Here is a 24108-nt window from a genome sequence, read left to right as displayed (position 1 = left end):
AAAATCTTTTAAAATTTTATTTTTAAAACTATTAAGCCAGGAAAGCTCAAATTGGCTTGTAAGCATCCTTAGATAGTGTAGATTCAAGTTTGTTCAAATCGTGGTCCCTGGTAGTAGGGCGGGGCCACATTGGGGGATAAATTTTTATATAAAGCGAAAATCTTTAAAAATTTTCTGATGAAAACTATTAGGCTAGGAAAGCCCAAATTTGAATGGAAGCATCCCCAGATCATATAGATTCAAGTTTGTTTAAATCATAGTCCCGGGGTACGGTGAGGCCACAATGGGGGATGAATTTTTACATAGGAATATATAGAGAAAATATTTAAAAATCTTCTTTTTAAAAACTATTTGGTCAGAAAAGCTTAAACTTGTGTAGAGGCATCTTCGGGTAGTGTAAATTCAAGTTTGTAAAATCATAGTCCCTGGGGGTAGGGCGGGGCCGAAATGGTGGGTTGAATTTTTACATAGGAATATATAGAGAAAATCTTTAAAAATATTGTTGGAAAGTTTTCTGTCCAAAACTCAGTACTTTGTGTGAAAGCTCAGGTTATGCAGATTTAAGTTTGATGAAACCATGATTCCCTAGAGAAAATTCGGGTCACAAAATGGGGGGGGGGGGGGTATATAGGATTAGAGAAAAATCTTCTTAGAGGTACAACAACAAAAGGGTGCTTGGTATTTACCAAAAAAAGATGTGGATAAAAATTGGCAGGTTTTCAATTTTTTTTTTAAAGCTGCTTGGTCCGATTTTTTTGTAATTACAGTATCAAATTATCAAATTTTTTTTCATACAAATCATTTATCTTCGAAAGTTATGGACTTTCTCCTATTTACACCAGCAGATTCAGTCTCCTTTCAATGTTAGAAATATTGAAAGTTAATAAAGATAATTTCTCTTTGGGCAAACGAAAAAACAAACCAAAATGCATCACGGGAATGTTTGGAAAAGGAAACCGCTTGGTTTCGTCCCCCGAATGATTGGGGTTATTCAACCCGCATGCTATGCATCGATTGTAAAGAAAGCAGACTTAAGAAATATTAGCGAACAAAACGTACACATGTTTATTTGTATTTGTAATTTGTCTGATCATTTTGACCTTTATTTAACGTAGTGTCAAATTCGTAATACAACCATACCCGTCTCGTCGTCAGGGGTGAAATTTAACATGAGGCGAAATAACGCGGTACCTTTTAATGTCGTTTGTTTTGTTAGCAAATTTTGTACGTATTTTTCTTCATTGGAATTTGGCATAATTGACGGGTAAAACTACTGCAATGTGTATTATTATACATATACTAAGCATAGCCATCGTTTAAAAGCGTGCATAAAATTTGATATAAAATCGGACCAAGCAGCTTTAAGCAAGATCTACTGTACTTAGTTGTAAAGATTTTTTGATTTTGATACAGTAATGTTAATTTGATCAGAGTTAAGGCTCAGGTGAGCAATGTGGCCCCTGGGCCTCTTGTTTTTCTTTATATTTCTAAAAAAAAGACGAAGAAATAACAGTATTTTAAAAAATATGTTCAGTACTTCATATAGCTATAACAGTATAAAGATCAATTAAGTTCTAAATCTTGTAGCACTAAATCTCCTTGCTATGTTCGAAGTTGATACTCCTTGTTAATGTAGCATACTTAGTATTGCAAAGGATCATATCTTCCAGCAAGATCTATCTTCCTATCTTCTCCAATTCTTACCATTTTAACTTGTGTTACATGGTTGTTAATTTTATGTTTTGAAATTGTTGCTGGTATACCAGGGACGTATATACTAATAGTATATACGTCCCTGGGTATACATATAAAGATTTTGTTTATTTCATTGAGGAAAATTTTACACTTAAATTTAATTTTCAAAACCAGCTTGTAAAACTGAAAGAATAATTGAATATACATGTCTTTTATCAAAATAAAGTAGAGGAGAAGTTTAGCAATGTTCAGAAATGGGTTTCCCCTTGATTTATTTTTCTACAATATGCGTACGATAGGAAAGGTTATTCTTCTAATTTTAAGATGAAACTGTATTACACGCATATTTTAGAAATTATTTTGATTGTTTACTTGAAGAATTGAAGAATGTGAATAAATCAACAAAGTGAATACTTATTTATGAAGGGTAATGCATTGCTGAATATTGCATTAGGCTTCATTTAAAATGCATGCACAAAACACAAGATAGAGAAACTTCGGCCTAATTAAAATTTTTATTGGGATACAGTTGTATTGTTTCCCCCCTTTTTTTTTTTTATATTTTTTAATTTTCATTTTTCTCCTCTCTCGTGTCGAATGAAGCTAGTCTGTGTGGCACACTTGTGCACAGCAAGTGGTTTTACGGTTATTAGTGATACCCATTCAGAGAGGGCTATAAATAACCCGGACGTATATGTACCCCGTACCGTGTTGATACACGTGACGGATTATTGATCGACGGCCACCTTTTGTACCTGTGGCTATGTGTGGATATACGATTGGGCTGTTTAAAGTGAGGGGTTGTTCTTTTGTTCGTTATGCAACTTAAAAATCCAAAATACACGTGACGGATTGTTAACGGTTATGAAAAAACATTCGTTACCCGAAACTACCCTAAAGTACTCTAGTACCCGGACAGGATTCGCTGCATTCGTACAGGGAGTTTAGTGACATTTGTGAACGACAGCAGGGCGATAGTCTGTGTGGACCAGGGAGAGATCTGAATCAGAGAAAGGGTAATTGTAAAGGAGAGTGCTTTCAGAATGAATGGTCATCCTGAAAAGCCGGAGATGAATGGGCATGCATCCAGCAATGGGCGCGTACCCTCATCAAAGGATGATGAAAAGAAGCCAAATATTCTACAGAGGATAGCCAATAAAATTATCTGGTTCTTCGAAACCGGGTTCGAGAAGTAAGAGTGCTATGGTCTGATGTTTACTTGTTTACATGCGTGTGTTATAATAGGATTAAAAGAACAATTAATCATAAATATCACAATTTTATTTCTAAATGCTACAAGATGGTTTGAAATGGGTGGGGTTGGGGGAGGGAAATTCAAGGGTGAACAAAAATGCAAATTTGGTTATATGTATGTATTAATTATTATGTTATCTTTATAATTTTTAATTAATGGCATGCATGTATTTCATTGTGCAATCTGACGTTTACGATATAAATCAGAACAATATTATTACAGGTCAGACTCTTAACTTTTAAACCAATTCATAGTAGGGAAAAACATTTATCTAATATAATTTAAAGTAAAAGTATAACAGGAAGTGATTTGCAATTATTTTGATATTTTTGCTTTCAGGATTGGAGTTTTTGTGAGCACACACCCATGGAAGACTATTCTTATCTCGGTCATCATTACTGGCCTCTTCTGTATTGGAGCAGGAGTCAATTTTACGGAGACGAATGACAATAGTGTGATCTGGGTCCCAGCGGACTCGGATTTCCTCGCCCATAAGAGATATGTCGAAAGTGTCTATCCGTCCACAACTAGGTTTTTCTACCTAATATTCGTCTCAAGTAATGTCATGAGTGCAACTACTACACAGAAGGTAAATCAGATAATTGATGTATATACCTATAAACTGTGTCAAAAAAATTTTGTACGAAATTCAAAATGTTATTCTCATTTGCCATATCAATTAATCCTTATTTAAAAAGTAAGAAGTGAAACTCTGATACCAATATTTAATTTTCAGATTTATAATGCCTATGATGCTATCATGAATATTAACTCTGGTTCTACCAACTTTTCCTCCATTTGCCTTATGTAAGTACAGGTACCAGCAGATACTGGTCTTCATATCATAATCTATTCCTTTTCCCAACATGATTAACTGCATTATTTGTCAAGATACATGTAAGATACACAGTGCAAATGACCATTGATTTTTGTCCCTCCTAGTGTAGATGATTAGCTCAGTCATACATGTATTGATCATGTTGATGGGAAAATTATCTGTTATTTAGTTTAAGATTTTTTTTATTTAGGACATACAAGTACCGGGTATATAAAATGAATATGGATTGAACAGCAGGCAAAATAATAGCATATATTAGTTCTTTCCATTAAATGAAATATATTTGACCTAAGATACCTAAATGTTATGATATTAGCAAAGCCTATGCTAAAAACTGGCAATTCCGCATTATATAAATAGTGCCTGTTTGGGAGGGTAACAGTTGAAATTGACACCCCGAGGAAACCATTGTCGACCAACGCGAAGTGGAGGTTGACAGTGGTTTTCGAGGGGTGTCAATTTCAACTGTTATCCTCCCAAACAGGCACTATTTATTTTGTTATACTGAATGTCTTAATTTTAGAGATTTTTTTACTGCTTTATGTGAATTCTACGACGAACCGTACACACATAATTTACGCGCATGTAACAATTCGTTGTGTTACCCATTGCTAAGTATGTTGCTAACGCTGAGGGTAATAGAACGGATTATCAACTGCATCTAAACCAATCAGATTTCAGTATTTAAAATGAAAGTATAATAATCACTATTAGTGAATGAGGAATTGCCAGTAAACATGTTACGAATTCATCCACTGTAGGTCTGGCGGAAACTGCTTGGTGACCAGTGTACTGGAGCTGTGGTCATATGATAATGGCACCATCTCAGGTCTCTCAGACGCGACAATACAAACAGCAGTGAACAACGAAACCACCAGGTAAATGGAAGATAAAAACAGAAATCCATTACCTCCAGTGATTTAAGTAGAAAGTATATGTACACTGATTTCTACGACAATGCGAGGTTGTCAGTAGTATGCATAGAAAAAAAACACATTCTCCAATATATTATATGATTTATGTATAATATATTTAATCTAGCCGTTAAGGTATCCGATCCATAAAAGACGTAGATTCAATGAAACTGGATGCATAACATAATATGTATAATACACAGCATGCTTGGATATAATTTTCATGTTTAAGTATCAGTATGTAATAGCAAAATGTCCAAACAAATTGCCTTTTCCTTTTCTTGAAGAGTCGCCTACCTTTGCTTTTAAGCCATAAAAATTAATTCTAAAAAAATCTATGTAATAAAATTTATTTTCGATAGTTTTTGCATTCCTAATGATTAAATAAATCTTTCCACCAAAGCATTTATTGATATTCGTAGTATTCCTTTTAACATTTTAAAAAATGTGCTTGTTCCAATAGACCTGAAAGTAATCTTCATTAATTAATTATTGCTTAGTAAATAATATTTTTGAAAATTTTTCATAAATCTTTTTCTACTCTGAAATACTTTGAATTAAAATCAGAGTATCTAATACATGATGAATATTCAAGGTTAGAAAAATTAGGTCCTAATATGGATCGGATACCTTAAGCTGCTTATTGTTTTTTTTTCATTTGAGACATATGTACCATTACATTTTACAAGATTATTTTTGTTTTGAAATGGCCATTTTAGATAAGTAAAACATTTTTTATATAAGAATACATGTAATTCATAATAACATACTTTTATAACTATGTATTTACAAATTGGCCAAAAGGAATATGGTTATACATATTACTTTCAGCCCTATGTACAAATCTCCCTGGGAGGCTACGAAGGTTTTGGGAGAGAGATATCCAATTTCTGGATCTACAATTTCTTCAGCAGAGGCTGCCATAATGACATTCTACATCAATACAGTAGGTGGCAATGGTTTCAGCATATAATTTCATTTGCCTTAATTTGCTATGGTTAAAATTTACCAAGGAACAAATATAACTGTTTATTTCAATTTGTGTATTGTTTTGTTAGAACAGCTTTAAATAAATTATATTTTATTTTCCCTCAATCTTCACTATATATGAAAGGTATCTCTATTAGGGCTCAGCTTTGAGGGCACGCTATAGTGATCTATACCTTTATTCTTCAACCATAGACTAAAACTCTTAGTCAGAAGTTAAGATCAAATCCAATTCCTTTGAAATGTTTTTTTTCCTAATTTCCTTTATTAAAGTGTCACCTTCTCAATAATTTCTATTGACACTTATTAATAAAATATTTTTATCTGAGGTCATTGTAATGTTGATTTATGTTGAAGAAATCTCGGCTTGAGGGTCAACAAATTAAACATCAGATCTACCTAAAGTTTTGAGATATGATTTGTATAGATAAACAATTGTTTAGTAAAGACAAAATTCCATGTGTTTTAACTTCTCTATTTGAGTATTTTCCTTTATTTTTATGTAGAGCTGTTCTTATAAAGAAGACCAATTCAGTCTGAAAATGGCCAATACCATCAAGCCCTTAAAAATCGTTTCAAAATGAGAGAGACAGTTATCTTTCTTTGATCATATAGTTTTGAAAGTTATACATGTATACTCAAGTATAACTTTATTCAGAAAACTTTAATAAGAAGTCAACAAACACGATTGCATCTTCTTTTTAGCCGGATGACAAAAGTATTGCCGAAGCTTGGGAACAGCTGGCCTTGGACAGAGCCGAACAGCGATTTGCTGGCATTGAAAAGACGTATTATTTTGCCACAAGGAGGTAAGAGAGTGTCTCTGCCTGTAACATTCAGTGGTGATTGATGTATGTTGGACTTGTAGTCTGGTAGTCTCCCTTGAAAAGAAAAAAATCCTAGTGTAATAGAAATTTTTGAAAATCTTATCGGCCTGTGCAGCTTGTTGTGGAGGGGAGATAAGGTAGCATTTTTTATGTGTGCATGTTGGTTTATTAGTGGGTTGTGATTAAATGTTTAGTTTAAGATATGTACATGTAGAATTTAATTTATAAAAATGTTATATGTACCTTACACTTATTGTCCATTTTCTCTGTATAACAGCCGTAGTGACGAAGCTGGGGACACCATACGTAAGGACGTCAATCTGCTCTCAGTCGGCTACCTCCTGGTCATCATATACCTGTTTATCGTCTTTGGAAGACTCAACTGTGTAGAACAAAGGGTAAGATACAATAGTTTTGTAAGGCTCAAATACCTCTCGCAATTAAGGTAGCTCACTACACCTTGAAGTTGTTTCTCAAATCCGCAGAAACTTTGATTATGATTGATAGCATGATTGTTAAGAAGTATACACGTCATAGTCATATAGGCAAAAAAATTTAATTCAGTAAATGTGAACAAAAGTCCAAGGTGGATTCAAACTCATGATCTGTGGTTCAAAATCAAACAAATCGATAGATACAAACTTGTGACGCAGTGTCATAAGATGTATATGTCTGTGCGTTAAGAGGTACCTTAATGATGTCCTTCTAAAACTGCAGTTTTATTCCTTGTCTAGCATTTAAATAAACACAACATAGATAACACAGTTGATGTAATGTCAATCTCTGCTATTGACCAGGTGGGATTGTCCCTGGCCGGTATAATAGTGATCGGAATGTCCCTGGGGTTCTCGTTTGGCTTGTCCAGTGCTGCAGGATGGGAGTACGGACCTCTTCACTCCATTTTGCCTTTTTTACTTCTTGGTGAGTATATTTTTTCAATAAATAAATGAATTAATATACACTTAGACATCTAGAATAGTTTGGAAACTAAGAGAGAGACAGAGAGAGGAGAGAGAGAGGCAGGCCTAAAAGAAGTCTTTAATACATTCCATTCTAATTGGACAATAAACATTATGTGAGTGTTTACTATGTATTCTCTTTTATTTGGTAAATAAGTGAATTAAATAAATTTGAGATACCGTAAATTCTTGTGTATAACATGCACTGTATTTCAGCCAAAATTTAATCAAACGTTGGGGGTGCGGTTATACAGAAGAACAAAACTTTACCCAAATTTTTAATGCCGTGATTCAGGATACCTCGGGAGCAAGACTGCCGATGTTGCGTGTCATGCAAGTTTTACGAGTGTAAACTAAACTTACTTTGTCAGAAATACCTTATTCTTTAATTTTATAACATCAATTTATTAAATATTCATTCACTCTGACCACTGTTCCTTGCATCAAACAAGTTCTCGCCAGTGTACCTGTATTTGCCATTACATACACGTAACCAGCCACCTGTTGACTTGGCAGTTGATCAATGTTTAATAAACAATACCCTGTGTCATAAGCATGCACCTGTCTCATGTTTGACTTTAAAGGTTAATCAAGTGGAGGAAAATTAGCAATTATTATGATTTGATATGAATTATTTTCTTTCCCCGGTAAGGCAATTAAATGTTACTGCCTGTTAAAAATAGACCAATCATTGGTACTACTTGATAATGAGGATATACGTCATACAAACGTTTTTTCATAATGTTTTATTAACAACAATCAAAGAATTGGACTCTAATTGATCAATTAAATCTTTTTTTTTTAGTTGTTGTCTGGTTTGGATCTTCAAACTATATTATTTTTAATCACTTTTATTACATTATTAAAACATTCAGTACAATGACTTTTCAAATAATCTTGATTGAAAATTTATTTTTTATTTTTTTGGATGCATATTATAAATAGGAACAGGGTTTTTTTCATCATTTTACACCCAACTTTGGGGGTGCATATTATACATGAGACTACAGGTAAATTATACAGATAAGCGATAATTATATCATTCTTTTCTCTCCTTACCAAACATGCACTGTAGCACTTTTCATTGTGAGCTTACTTTGCCGTACTGGTGCTTTAAAGCCATAAGAAATGTGCATAATATCTTCTGATCTTTTACTCTTTGATTTGCAGGTATTGGGGTAGACGACATGTTCGTTGTTGTTGGTTCCTATCAGAGCCTCAGTCACCATGAACTCAGTTTGCCCTTGACCCAGAGGATGGGGAAACTACTGAGACATGCAGGGGTGTCCATTCTGGTCACCTCGGTCACTGATATCCTGGCTTTTGGAATTGGGGCAACAACTGTGAGTGTCGATTTTCAAGTGTCAATTAGGCTTTTCAAGCTAAAAATCTTGTGAACTGACACAAAATCAATAATAATGTACTACTGTATACAGGGAAATATTTGCCCCCGTTTTATTTGCCATTGTTGTCATTGGGCATATTTAAGACTGGACGAAATCCAATGTCTCAAATTATCTTTCTTTAAATGTACCTGTGTCTGGGTGAATTCAAGATGGGGCAAAACTGCAAGTGTAAAAGGGTAAAAATTACATGGAGCTAGAATAACCCTATATACATTACGTAAATTTAATAATATGTAGCTCATACTAATGTGCCATTTTTGAAATTTTTGAAAACTATAGTAAAATTGTAAGCTTAAGTAATTTAAGTTAAAACTCTATTGGATTATATACATATTCTTACTTTTATGCATCACTTATTATTGCATGAACAATGATATATGTATAATTTGTATCATTATAATGATATTTTGCAGACTTTACCAGCTTTAAAATCATTCTGCATTTTCTCCTGCCTTGGTATCCTTGGTCTGTTTTCCCTGTCCATCACCTTCTTTCTGGCTTGCTTCACACTTGACATACAGAGAACTGAGCAGGGCCGAAACGCCTGCATCTGTTGTTATAAGCACAAGCCAGATTACAAACCCAACAAATGCAGTCAGAGGAACAACTTCAACATATTCCTACGCAAATACTACTCCAAACTCATATTGAAACTACCTGTTAAGGTGAATATTTATATGGTTGAAGTTCAATTTTAATAAAGCATGTTAAGACAGTGACTTTGTGTAAGCAGGGATGAAGTTGCTATGTGAACACATCATGACGAGCTTCGGCCTGTCTGTAATCTCAGTACTTTGATTGTAGATAGTGGTTGTGGTGATCAGCGTGGGTTTATTGGGACTGAACATCTGGGGATTCGTCAACCTCAAACAAGACTACAACGACAACTGGTTCTTCCCGTCCGACTCCTATGCACACGAATTCAATGAGATGAAGGACAAATATTTCCCGGGAGGGGGAGCCATTGGTGGCGTCTACTGCAGTAAGTGGGGACAATGTTATAACGTGGAATCATTTAAATTCATATGGGCCAAAACTTTTGGATTCTCAACTTAATTGTGTGAATTCTCGTGTAAGTGTTTGTGAAAAGACTGTGTTTCATGACTAGTTGTGGATTTCCTTTCATGGGAGAGAAAATTACTCATGGGATCCTTGAAAATGGAGCCACTGTTAATTCTTATGAATCCACAGTATTTTTTTTTTATTCAATATAATAAGTGTTTTAAAATTAAAAACCATTTTGAAGTGTAAATGATTATTTATTGACTTTCTTATCCATGTCATTATAAGTGTCATTATGTACACATTTTTAAAACATTAAAACTTTTGTATATTAGAATTATCAATGGGTAAAAGTTTTTTAAACCAAATTTTTTTTAAAAATGTAAAGTATACATGTATAAATGTCTGTTTTAACTTTATTTCTTCAGAGAATATTGACTACCATGGATCTAGGTCTAGATTTGAACTTTTAAACACCACCTTGTCCTCCAATCAGTACATCACTAATGGTTCAGTGGACAGCTGGTTCAAATCCTACACAGACTGGTTGGATGGAAGCCCCGCAGCAGCCTCGGGAAAGACAACAAGTAAATACTTCATTATCTATGGATTTGTTTTGTTGTTGATCACTGCAGATTCCTTTATTTTACACGAGTACTTAATTCCACGGTTTTGCATCAAATCACGAGAATATAAAATCCCGAACGCCAAATTTTAATCATGATTCCAAACAGTTTACATTTGTCTGAAAAATAAAAGCAAGATTTTAAAATCTGAGATGTGCTTCTTGCAATTTTAAATGGATATTAATCTCTGGCGTTTAATTAAGAATTTACAGTAATTTCAATTACCACCAGATTTATTAAAATTGTGTTTTTGAAGATATGAGGTGCAGCTTTACCTCATACCATACCCTGCAAAGAATGTGATACAATAATTAATGTAGATAAACTCAACTATCTCAAATTTTACCTTAGAAATAATGAAACTAGAATGATGATCTGGCTGCCTAAATCAGAATTACATAGCATTTTGTTGGGTTGGTTTGAAAGTATTTTTATTTGAATTACATAAAGGATCATAAGCAAGTTCTAATGACTGACAAGTTCTTTTACTTAATTCTTTTAATATTGTCTTGTAGACAACTATCCAAACTCAGCGAATGACTTTGCAGACCTCTTGTATACCTTTGTTACCACTGAAGTAACTGGCAAGCGGCATGCGCGGTATATTAAGTTTTTAAACAGCACAGGAACTTTAGATATTGGTGTAAGTACATGTAATATGTACTAAACTACAGGTACCAGTAGAACTGAAAAATCCTCTTGGGTACTTAATTATCTGGCATTAATCTATGAAAGAGCCAGTATGTTCGTGTTACTGTGGATGATAAGTGATCTTCAGTGAAAGAGAATCAAAAGTATCATTGATAACATCCATAATTGCATATTTTTTTCATTTTCTTATTTCTTATTGATATCTGTAAATGCAGCTTCACTAATGAGAACTATCAATAGAGGGAAAACCTATTTGATTCCGTGATCACATTCCATTACATTGTAAAAAAAAAATTGCGAAAACTAACACCTCGTGAATGTTAACAATTTCATGTATGTAGCATTTATGAACTGCAAGTGGTCATCTCTGAGACTTTGTTTTTTAGACGACCAACATACCATATCAGCACATTTCCTTTGATACGGCCGCTGAAGAAATCGTTGCTATGGACTCTGTTGTTGATTTGGTGAAAGGGATTTTCTCAGAGTCTGAGTGTTTCCCATATGCTAGATTTTATTTACAATGGCAGACTAATAAGGTAAGATACCAAATGGAGAAACATTTATTTTTATCATGTTTCTAAACTTTTGATGGTCTACACCTGGGAATTAAATACATCCAAAATGCTAAATTTGGAAGGAGATTGTTGAAAACATTTACTCTACGTGAATCATTAGATAATTAATAGATATTTTTAGTAAATATTTAATGGATCTGTAGATGTTGAGAGCAATTGTATTTAAAGAGTACATAATGAGTTACAGACGTCAGAATGCACTGATTCAACATCGTAATTAACACTCTGATTTCCAATGATAAACATGCTTATATATTATATGTTTACATCGTAAGTCTCGTGTATAGCACGCACCTGTGTGTAATACACACCTCCAAAGTTGGGTGTAAAATGCTGGAAAAAACTGCTGTTCCTTTGTAAAAAAAAATTCAAACAAAATTTTTGAAAAAGCCATTGTGTTAAAAAGTAATAACATCGGCAGATCTAAACCAAAACAGCAAAAAGTTTTTTGATTGTTGTTAAATTGATATTAGAATGAAAGGTTTTTATGCCATATATTGTCATTATTAAGTCATAAAAATGATCGATCTATTTTTGACAGTGTCTATGTAAAACAATACCATTTAACTGTATAATTGGACAAAGTAAATAAGTTAATTAAATCATAATTATTGATAGTCTTCCTGCACCCTAATAAACTTTGAAGTCGGATACGAGACAGGTGCATGCTTCTGACACTGCTTCTGTGCATGCTTCGAACCACGTGTAGTCAGCAGGTGGCTGGTTATGAAATGGCGAATACATGTCTGAGAGGATTAATATTCTAATACTTGGAAATAGATTTAATATTAATGAAGATATTTTTGATGTTAAGTATACATTATACACTCATACAACTCGCATAACATGAGATATCATTAGTAATACTCCCGCAGTATTCAGAAATGTGCTCTGAAAAAAAAATGAGTAAAATTTTGTTCCTATGTATGATATGTAGCCCCACTTTTGATCAAATTTTGGCCAAAAAAAAAATGTGTTTTATACACACCTTACAGTATTAAAAAAAAATAATTTCATACTCTGATTTAACAACGAGTATCTTCATCTTTAATATTATAACATTTGAAAAAAAAACCAAAAGTCAAGAATGTAAGTTAACAGTTTTCCCCAATTGTCAAGTTTAGAGAAATTAAATTTACTTCATTTGAATACAATGTAAGTGTATGTTTTTAAAAGTTGATCCTCTAATTTTAAGCATAGATTTAATAAGCATAGGGATAGATTTTAAATTGGGTATGTAAATCATGACTTTTGAGCTACACAAAGTCATTATTTATTTTTTGTATTTTTTTGTTCTTCTTCCGTTTTTTTTGACTTCATAGGTCTTCAGAAGTATATTTACATGTATAAATCATGACCTGTTGTTTCAAGCTACACAAAATTGTTAATCTTTTTTAGGGGGGGGGGTTAATTTTAATCAATTCCACTATGCATTTACTCCGAAAAAACAAAAGTGAAACAGTGTTTGGACCTAAGCACAATTGAATCATCACCGCTGACAAGACTTGGTACTTGAAAATGATATATAAATTCAATGTTATGTATTGAGAAGCATTGTTATTCAAGGAAACTTAGTCAGATTTTAAATGGTACAAACAATTTAGATATTTTTTGTGGTCGTATGTATTCCTACACCAAAGTTCAATATTGCTTGGATACAATTACCAGGTATCCCCAAATATTTCAATTACTGATACATATGTATCATAGAGTTTGATAGTGTTAATATTATTTTTAGATATTACACAACATGATTCATATGGGGTTTTCCAATCTATAGCTTGGAGGTTTCGTTGGAAAAGCCTGATGATTCATAATTATCGTTAATTTTTTTTTTTTTAAACGGATAATGAGTCCCAACAACATCCGTCAGTACTTCAGTACTTTGATTACTCTTTGTAGGTGATCAAGAATGAACTGTTCCGTAACTTGGGACTGGCGGCGGCCTGTGTGTTTGTGGTCACTCTGGTCCTGATAGCCAACCTGTGGACCAGCCTGCTTGTCTTCTCCTGTGTCATCATGACCCTGGTAACAGATGTCTTTTTTGTAACTGATTACCCTCCCCCCCCCCCTAACTCTCTTATGAGCTTATTATACCCCTTGCAACAAGTTGCAGGGGTATAATATTTTTTACCCATCCATCATTCAGTCAGTCAGTCTGTCAATCCTGTTTAGTGTTTCTGTCAGCACAACTCCTCTTTAAGTGCTGCACAAAATTTCACACTTAAATTATTATGATTAAGGACACGATGTGCAGGTGCAAATATCACCAGGAAATTCAAATTCCATTAAATTTTTTTGGAAATCAATTTTTTGCCCCTTTTGCCATATACATCTACATATTTTGAATGTAGAAATGAGCAGTTCGTCTGCGCAACTGCTTTTAAACTGCTGCATAGAATTTGTTGAAACTTTTTAGCGATTCAGAGTGCAATGTGTAGGTGTGCATATTACAAGGAAATCAGATTTCATAAATTTTGAATGGAATCTTTGGCATTTCTGAATTTAGAATTTGTTTGTTATTAAAGACAAAAAATATAGATGTGCACATTTATCTTTATGTCCTAATTTTATGGGAATTATGCTCCTCTATGTAATTATTCTGTTATCCGTCGTTCCTTTGTGTAGCATTGTCAAGTAATGGGGGAGTGTGGGGCATGTGACCTTGCTCACTTGTTCTTTCATTTTATGACAGTTGAAAGTTCCTTTTGTAGGTTGATGTGGCGGGTATCATGCACCTGTGGGGCCTCTCCATCAACATTGTGTCCTGCATCAACCTTGTGATAGCCATTGGTCTAGCCGTGGACTACTCGGCTCACATCGGCCACTGTTTTATGACCTTCGTTGGAGACAGAAATGGTAAACACACTCCTCATGTATCATTTTTGACAATTTGGCTGAATTTGGTTATCTATTAAAAACCTGCATGACTAGACTTAGAGTTTGCAAAAAAAGGTTGAAAAAAGGTGAACATAATGATAATGAGCCATGGACATCACATTGAGATATATTTAGAGGTACTGTAGAGTTCTTTGTCTCAAGCATCATTCCTTTTTGGGAGTTGATTTTAATCAACTCTCCTATGCACTTACTCGGGCAAAGCGAAAGTGAAACAGTGTTTGGACCTAAGCACAAATCAATACCGCTGACAACACTTAGTTCTTGAAAATAATCGATAAATTCGATGCTATGTATTCTGAAACATTGTTTTTCAAGAAAACTTATTTATCAATACCATGAAAATAATAAGATTTTAAATTTTATATATTTTTTAAAGTCGTATGTATTCCTATGCTAGAGTTCAATGTAGTCTTGTTCAACCAGACGCTTGGCTTCACATATCGTTGATTTTGAATAAATAATAATTGATAAAATCAACTCCCATCAGTACTTCAGTACTTTGATTGCTGATAAAGTGGGTCAAAATATTAAGTGTACGTGTACGCAACAGACGTCATTTAATGGCAGGTCAGTTACGATCCATTGTCACAGACAGGTCAAGTTGTAAACATGTTATCTAAATTTTTTCAATACCATGCATGTGTTAATTGCCCTTCAATTTTAGAGAATCATTAGTTATTCATTTGTTATCGCTTTGATTTAACTCCTGTGGAGTTTATGGGACATTATCTAATCTTTGTACCACTGTTTTTAAGCATCTTGCTCAATATATATACATTTTAATATCAGCATTTAACATTAAATGAAAAGGATGGAACAGCATATATTGTAAGGCCAAAAATTTTTTTTTGGCCTAATTAAGATTTTTTTATTTATTTTAATTTCCAAGGTTAATTTTGAAATGTTACAAGAAACCTATACAGACATCCTTACTTACATTCTTACTTTGGGAAGAGATGGAATATTTGATTTAAAAATAACATGAACAACTTGTACTCTAGATTCCTTATTTTACGCGAGTACTTATTTTTGCGCTCCGGTCATTTTATATCGCAACGCGAGAGTATGAAATAAAAACGAGATTTCAAAATCTGCAGTGGTTGCTTTTCATGATTTTACGCAGATATTAATTAATTCATCGCATTTAATTAGAAATCTACAGCATTGATTAAGTCCATGTATTTCTCGACATTTTGTTTTACAGAGCGTGTGAAGGCCACCCTAGTGGAGATGGGAAACCCCGTATTCAGCGGTGGATTTAGTACATTTTTAGCCTTTATCCTGTTAGCAGCCAGTAAAAGCTACATCTTTACCACATTTTTCCAGGTGCGTAGGGCCAGAGCCCAAAAGGTTTTTTTTCATTTACCTGGTATTTCAATAATTTTGTTTGCTCTGAACTACAAATGAACATGCAGTTGCACATAACTAGTGTCTAATTATGTATGTTGAAATTAGCCGAATAAAATGCACACCAACTGTAGATTTAACCTAGCATTAAACAGATTTTTATTGTAATACTAACACATGAAATTCAGATGGCTCTTGAAATGTTTGTCTCTTATATTAATAAGTAGCATTTTGTCTATAGCTTTCTTAACTGGCTGATTTTGGGAAGATGAATTTTTCCCTTCATTCTGGTTAGTTTGCAAACTCGCGTATAGAATTAACAATGTAGCAATTGGCTAAAGACTAGAATCAGTCTTTATGTATAAAATGAAATTTGATCAAGTAGAATTATATCTGAATTAATTTCTTCCACTTCCACTTCATAAACATGGAATTTCAAGATGTTGTCATATTTTGGCTAAACCATGTAGACGTGGAAAACATTACGGTGTTTTTAATTTCACTATGTTCACGGTCAGACAATTTTCAGTGAACATTCAGCCACGGTGAATATTCAATGTGTATTTTCAATCTCTGTGTGTGCCGCCATTACAGATATTACTGGTAGATGAGTGGGGCCTTAATTACCACTTCTCTATCATAATTATAGCACTTTTAAAAATGCAAGCATAAATAATATGTATGATTAATGTTAATTAAACAACTAATTACAACGGAACATTCGATTTACCTTTGTCTTTTAACACCCCTCAGCTCTGCGGCCCTATCAAAGCCATTATTGTGAAGACGTGCGCTAATTGCTACTTATTATTTTGGACATCTCCATAGATTCCTGTACACCCTGTGTGTTGTTTGCGATTGGCATTCATATTGAGCAGTTCATTTTAAAGGTTAATTGATTATAAGGTCGTACAGTTTTTAAACAGATTAACCCCCTCCCCCCCCCCCCCCTCCCCAATTTTCATGCTCAAAATTTGGGGTGCGCAATATACAATAGTGCGTATTATCTTCTATAAAATACTTCAATTATTTTTCTGATAGTTTTTAATGGATTTATGACTGACCTAACAGGATTCCAAAGAAAAATTATGTAAAATGTATGGTAATATGTTAATAACATATCTTAAATGTTTTTCAATCTTTATTGAAATTGAAACCAATTGGCCGTGAAATTAAGAACACCGTAAAAGGTACTATCACAGGAAATCGTGAAATTTTAGACACTTGGAATTAAAGAATTTCACAGTAAATGAGGGCAAAAAAAAAAACATGCTATTTTGAAAGATAACTGTCCATTTGTTGTAGATCTTTTTCTTGGTGGTGATATTTGGTTTATTCCATGGTCTTGTTTATCTGCCGGTCCTGTTATCTTGGATCGGACCGAGTGCCTATTCCACCGCAGACAGGCGCTACAAAGGCGACGATGTAGACTTGGACAACAACAAAAGCTCTTCATTGCAAGGACACGACAATCTAGCCATGAAATCAACTGTAAGTGCTAGATTTTGAAAGAAATACCATGCACAGGTAGAAGTAAAACTATGTACATGTAATGTTAATATCAATTTTGTAGAAACTTAGAAGTCTAATGTAGAACTAGCATAAAATGCACATGTACTTAATGTTTGATGGCTGACTCATTAAGTACTGAAATTAACAGTAGGTGTGGATTTCTCCAGTCAGTAAGTAATATGGAGTTGAGATGTTAAGGTGGCACCGTCAGCTTCATTGGTCTCTTGCCTTCATAGATGAGTCTTTCTTTAGGTGTTCATCTCCCAAGCTTTTAGTATTTCGACAGAATATTTGATTGAAAACTCTGCTAGACATATCAATGTGCAAATATTTTAATGAGATTCCTGCATTTACTGGTAAATAAATGATTCTTCATTCTTTTCCCTTTTATCTATTGCATTGCCCAGAATGGTAAAGGAAGTATACTCTAAATGTAATTGTGCTTTTGGTTTCGTCATGTATTTTCAAATTAAGTTCATATATATCATTTTGATTTTGTTTAAATTTTGTCATTGTATTGTATCAATTTCATTCCCAGCATGAGCAAATAAGAGGTATACATGCATATATATATATATATTCTAACAATTAAAGATATAGCAACAAAGTTGTAAAGATCATTTTGTAATGATCAAGCTTTTATCATTTATATTCTTAATAATTTTATATGATAAAGAACAGGAAACAACAAGATAGAAAGTCTATAATCAATGTATGTACCACGACCATGACCCTTATTCAAGGTCATTTGATTCCACTCTGATTCAAAGAACTATATTTGATAAGGTCAAATATCTGCCCCAATTTTATTTTTTTTTCAATTACTAAAAGATATCATATTAAAATCATATTTTCATTAAACATTATACAGAAAATGTCTGTCATAGTACCGGTATATTAGAAAAGCGAAAGAATACCATGCTTTGTATAGTCCTATGGGGATGCTTATTAGTTTGCTGCTGTTACCTGTCTCTTTGTGATGTTAATTTCTGTACCTTTCCATCAGTTTTTGGTGTTTGTTTAAATTAAATTGGAATCTGAAGACATGTAAAATGTAAATTAAATATCATGAAATATATACATTTTAAATGAATGTATTGTTATTGCAAACAAGAGAAATATATAACAATTTAAACATGTACTGGTAATCCTTTTGCTTAATATATGTTATATTAATGTTACAGTGATATTACACATACTTAGTCTGATAACAAATTTGTCAATAATTTTTATTTAAGTAAATTCAATTGAAAGAAAATTTCAAAGTCAACATTTTTTTGGAATACTTCACATTTAACATCTTGTTGCATATTTTGGAAAAAATTCAAGAAAATAAAAAAGTATGTCTTAAGTTAAGTAAGTAATGTCTAGGTAAAAATGCAAAAAATACAGTTGTTAAAATAAGCAAATGTTCTTTTTTTTTTTACAGAAAAGTAATGGCCATCACAGCGTACCAATTGAGCCACCCCCAGACTACAATAACACAGATTTACCATACATTCCTCCCCCTGATTACACTCCTCCCTCCCAACACAAGGGAATGGCCAATGGAAAAGCTCCTCAAATGCATGGAAAAGCCCACATTGCCAATGGGCGGATAACTCCTGTCAGCTCATGAAAGTGATGAAAGTTTTGATCTTGCCATGGATGACTGTGATAATATTTCTGATAATCCCAAATGATAACTAATATAGCCAGTAATTTTGATTTTAATTCAGTGTTAATTTATTGTGGTTTATGTCTGCTGTTCGAATTTATTTGTTTAGATTTTTTTCCCTTTTCCACACATTCCTAAATAGTATTTATATGGTGGGGCTTCATTAATCTAGACACAAATAATCTTGATAACTTCCCCCATCCAAAAGGGAAGGGGATTTATTTATGATATCTTAGAATATTTATTTACCTGTATGCTTTATTAATCCGGGTGATTTGGCTGGGAATATAAAGATGTCTGGAATAACATGGCTCTACTGTGCATATATGTATATCTCCCAAGATCTAAGAGTCTCAAGTTCCAAGACTTGTTCCATGTAATGAGAATGAATCTCACAAAGTCTGATGTCAGTAAGGGGAGTTTGTTTGGTCATTTGAATGTTATACTTGTAGTATTATAATTTATCTGGATGCAAATTGTTTATTGTACATCATCTATACCATATATACAAAATTTGGACCAGTTAAGTGGATCTTTCATCTCCGCTCTTCAAACCCGTTTTAAGGAGGCTTGTTTATTTTAATTACAAGATAGATATTTTTAAGTGTAACTGGATTCTGCACTCAGAGAAAGAAAACCAAGTGTAACTTGAAGAAGTTTTCAATATTTACATAACTCTATCAATACAAGCATAATATTTGATGTCATGTCCCCTTTGCTTGTTTTTGTTCTTGTCTGTTATTTACGAAATTTTTTATTATTGTTGGTATTCAGTATGTTAACTAAGTAAAATTGAAGTTTTGCATTTATATGTATTTTGATCTTTAGTTTTTACATATCATTTCATAACAACCTTCATCTTCAATTCATAGACCAGTGAGTGATCTTTTTTTCTCATTTTTCTTATAATGTGACAATCTTCATATATGTCTTTGCTAGCCTTGGTAAATGATCCACTTGGAGAGGAGTGGATTGTCACCTTTCGGTTTGTGAGGATGGGAATACCAGTCTTCTATAGAAATCAGTGGCTCTGAATAGGGCCTCAGATTTCAAAAGAGTTCTTTACAACCATATCCTATGGAATTTTTTTCTCTTAATTTGTGGGGTTTTTTTTAAATGACTGGTACTCAATATTTAGAATGCATTGGATGATCTCAAAAATAAACTGTCATGTGATATGATTGGTTTAAAGTCCGCAAAAAAATAAGGGAAGGAGTCCTGAAACTGGTTACAGTCTATTTTTGTGGTTTATATAAATTCTCTTGTGCCCTCTATATTGTGCTAACAATATAATTCAGTTTAGTAACTAAGGTTTCTTTTTCCTGTCTGTGATAATATATTTGTTCCTTGGACATTTTTGTTCTCTTTGATATAATTTATTCTGTTGCAACTCCATGATGATCATACCTGGCATCTTTACAATTTCTACAATTTTTCTTTGACATTTTGGTTTATTTTTAATTTTTTGGAAAATATAACATATCATGACATAAATTGCTGTGGATCTTATGAAATATGTATTTTATTAACAATAGTTGACATTCCATTATTGACTTAACAGAAGATGTACCGATACGTATTCACCACTCATGTCCCAAGACACATCTTCTTGTCTTTATTAATGAAGCATCAACTTTCGTGCAGTTGAGCTGTCATTTTGTTACATGTAGTGTTATATGTTATTGACTGTTCAGTCTTTTTTGTTTTACAATTTATCAACCCAGTGCACCTGTATTAAACACCTAAGGCCAGGGGGGTCAGAGGGCCGAATGGCAAATATGTCATTTATATGTAGTGTCTTGTCTTATTCTCCACAATTTGTAACGGTGTAAGCCTGTAGACCCTTATTTATTATTATTTAGTTTGAGTTTTTAAGAATCGTACATTTATATTACATTAATTAACATACATGTTTAGATAACTTATCAGGAAACAATGTTAATTTTTTTTTTTTACGCTTACTGTGCTTTAACTCTTGAAGAGCATAATAGACAGAATTCAGAGTACATGTAATTACTCGCTATAACGTGTTGTTTTCTGAAATTGATTTGTGTCGGAATTACAATTGCTTGTTTCTGCATTTTAGCTCTATCTTAACTAGATAGTGCATTTACCATGTCTTTCTGATTTTTGTGTGTTATTCAGTTTAATTTGTTATAATTCATCCAATCAATTGAAATCCAGCTATCGAGATGCACGAGGAAAATTTTTGTATTGCATTGAAATATTTGACAAAAAATAAATTGTTTTATTAAGATTTTTTTCATCATCAATTTACGAGGGAAATCAACTTTGGAGTTATCGCGCTTGATATTGCCAAAAATATTAATGTTCGACGCTCTTCGAAATGGTAATGAACTATTAAAATGCAGATATATCATGGCTAATGTCAATATGTATAGGAAAATTGGTTTGTCTTGGAGAAAACAATTCCGATAAACGTCAGCCGAAAAGATGAACTGCTCGGCCAATGACAGGTTTATTGAGCCAGTAGCGGAATTTCATGATGCGAGCAGCGATTTGGGAAGAAATCTAGTAAAGATAGCCGTGTGTGACAGTAACGGCGCTTTCCCAATCGATGTCTCGCCCCTTCAGTCGTCTGGTCATCCGACAGTAAAGGCATTGACAGTATTCCCATAATGTGTTAATTAATTGCGCCGTCTGATCGGTAGCTATAGACATGGCTAGTTGCATGTAGAACCACCCTCTCCCACTATTCTGTCCTTCTCTATATACTCTGTTGTACTAAAAATAAGTTGTGCTTTTATTTGATAAAAAGGGTTATATACGAGGCAATTCTTTTCCCATAGGGAAGATGACCAAAAAAAAAAATTTCTTTGTTTTTAAATTTAAAAACCGTGATGGGGAATGGTCCTATTCCAGGTGTCTTTTTTATACCGGCATGTTCAGACTTGCTGGGTGAAGTAAAGGATGAATGCTCAAGGTGTTAGGTATTAATTTTTATATTTGAAAATTTAGAATCAGCAGAATCTGGAATACAACTGACATAGAAGTTTGGAAGTGGGAGAGGGCATCTCTACAATTTTTACCACAATCACAAAAGAAGTGGGGGATGGGGTCCGTTTAAGATTTGTGTTTTGTATGTAAATTCAAGAAAAAATGTCTGTTTCCCTTTGCCCCTTCCCCATGTTGCTACGTACATACAATAGGAGAAAAATCAAAGCTATACAATGCGAGTTGTTTCCCCTTCAATTCAAACGAGTAGGCACGTTTCAATTCATACTCAAAAGGTTTCATTTGGCTATCTTTTAGTCTTTGGACATCTGGTAATCAGTAGATTAATTAATCCATGGATTAGCGAGACCCTACTCAACACACAACCTTGTCAATCTCGACAACCCAAAGCTAGCGCAGCTGTCCGCTCTTCTAATATTTGACTTTGAACCTGTTCATGAAATTTTAATAATATATTTGGCATCAGTTGCACGTGCGACTGTTCCTTTCAGTCAATATCGGTCGTCTGCCACCGGTTCCTGACCCCGCAAATTCACGTGCTGGAATTGATTTTTACGGTTTTCAGGTGTTCTTGGAGGAAATCTGATTGCATCAAAAAAAAAATTAATTTACAAATCTTGAGAGAAAACCCGGCAGAATTTTTTTTACTGTGGGCTAGTAATCAGTACACCACAAAATCGACTTAGGGGCCCCAGCGACTACTAAGGCTTTTGTTTTATTCAAAGTCGGCTTGCATGCGCGCCATGTGCCTGTGTCGCAAGCCACATGGCGTGTGGGTTCCGTATTCCCATGCCGTGGTACTTATTGGTGATTATTTTTACAAATTAATGACACTCCTCTGATGAAATATCAATTATGGATATAGCTTTAGAGAAACTGAACGGGAGAAAAAAAGTTTTGTTAGTCACCACTGAAAATGTCAATACTAACATCTGCAGTAGTTTCACCTGTACTAAGCCTGAATAGGTGCTCCATTGATTAGAACATTTCAAAGACAATAGCCGGATCGAAGCCATCTGTCTTGAGCGCTTTTTTCGGAAATTAATACCGAATGAGGCAATTCTGAATCCAACGAGATATTTTCGTTCGTAGTGAGAAATAAGTACTTGTTATTAGGAAGCTGGGTCGTCAACAAATTAACCCCAAGATCTACCTAAAATTGTTCAAAATGTTTTGTTTAGCTATAAAATATTGTTCAGTAAAGAACAAATCCAAATAATTTACCTTTTAAATTTCGGTATTTTCCTATATTTCTATATAGAGCACTTCTTCTATAAAGAAGCTCAAAACAATCTTAAAGTGGCCACGAACATCGAATCCTCTTAAATGATAGGAACCCCCCCCCCCCCCGAAAAAGTTAGTCTCAGACTTAGAAAATCGGGGGATTGGAGGATAGGGTTGTTGTTTCAAATGTAAATGTTAAATTCCCGCTAAAGCATTGCCATTTAAGGCTTATGAAGAAGAAAAATATGGGTTACATAATAAAGCAGGTGAATGAAGGGATGCATGGGTGATTCATTCAAGAATAAAACTGGGACAAAACAGGATTGTTTTTGAAATTTGCCATTATGTCAAACTTTCCGTTGGTATAGCCGGAAGTTGCGTTGGTCTGACTATTTATCCAGGTGTATGATATATCCTTATTGGTACTCATAAGTTGGGAGTGTATATTTTTGAGTTGTTGATTCGCAAAGAAAGTAAACACATGCCTATGCAGAAAAAAATAGTTCTCGAAAAATAAAAGATTATCAGAAACCAACAATGTTTTTTTTTTTTTATCGTCTTGCATTTATTTTACGAAGAAGATTTTTTTTTCATCTTTCGTGAATTTCAAGACTACGGTCGCATTTTGGATCATTTCATACACAGGACAAGAATTGAATACTATATATATCATGTACATTTGTGAGTTACTTGAAAGAAAGTTTTTTACATGCATATGTAAATGTAGATGAGTTACAAGCTTTAATCATATAC

At 33.6% G+C, this 24108-nt stretch overlaps 1 protein-coding gene across 3 annotated transcripts; it reads left to right on the top strand.

Moving 5' to 3' along the window:
• Window positions 1–2410: 2410 nt before the first annotated feature.
• On the top strand, window positions 2411–20316 carry LOC128166611 (patched domain-containing protein 3-like). 3 transcript variants are annotated; one of them, XM_052831888.1, is made up of 20 exons: window positions 2411–2887; window positions 3290–3539; window positions 3687–3757; window positions 4550–4666; window positions 5534–5648; window positions 6395–6498; window positions 6794–6914; window positions 7314–7437; window positions 8646–8818; window positions 9295–9546; window positions 9686–9863; window positions 10312–10470; window positions 11025–11152; window positions 11547–11699; window positions 13641–13766; window positions 14453–14597; window positions 15844–15965; window positions 17292–17477; window positions 18037–18052; window positions 18928–19070. In XM_052831888.1, the coding sequence occupies exons 1-20, from the start codon at window positions 2739–2741 to the stop codon at window positions 18933–18935; spliced, it is 2697 nt and encodes an 898-aa protein (XP_052687848.1). In that variant the 5' UTR covers window positions 2411–2738; the 3' UTR covers window positions 18936–19070. The 3 variants fall into 3 exon arrangements, with proteins under 3 accessions (XP_052687848.1, XP_052687849.1, XP_052687847.1); XM_052831889.1 differs by lacking the exon at window positions 18037–18052 and adding an exon at window positions 17647–17668 and having other exon boundaries at window positions 18928–19064; XM_052831887.1 differs by lacking the exon at window positions 18037–18052 and having other exon boundaries at window positions 2412–2887; window positions 18928–20316.
• Window positions 20317–24108: the final 3792 nt, after the last annotated feature.

The sequence above is a fragment of the Crassostrea angulata genome, chromosome 10 (genome assembly GCF_025612915.1).
Source record: "Crassostrea angulata isolate pt1a10 chromosome 10, ASM2561291v2, whole genome shotgun sequence".
In the NCBI taxonomy this organism is placed as follows: domain Eukaryota; kingdom Metazoa; phylum Mollusca; class Bivalvia; order Ostreida; family Ostreidae; genus Magallana; species Magallana angulata.
The sequence above is the reverse complement of the archived record's forward strand: the minus strand, read 5'-3'. Positions and strand labels throughout refer to the sequence as shown.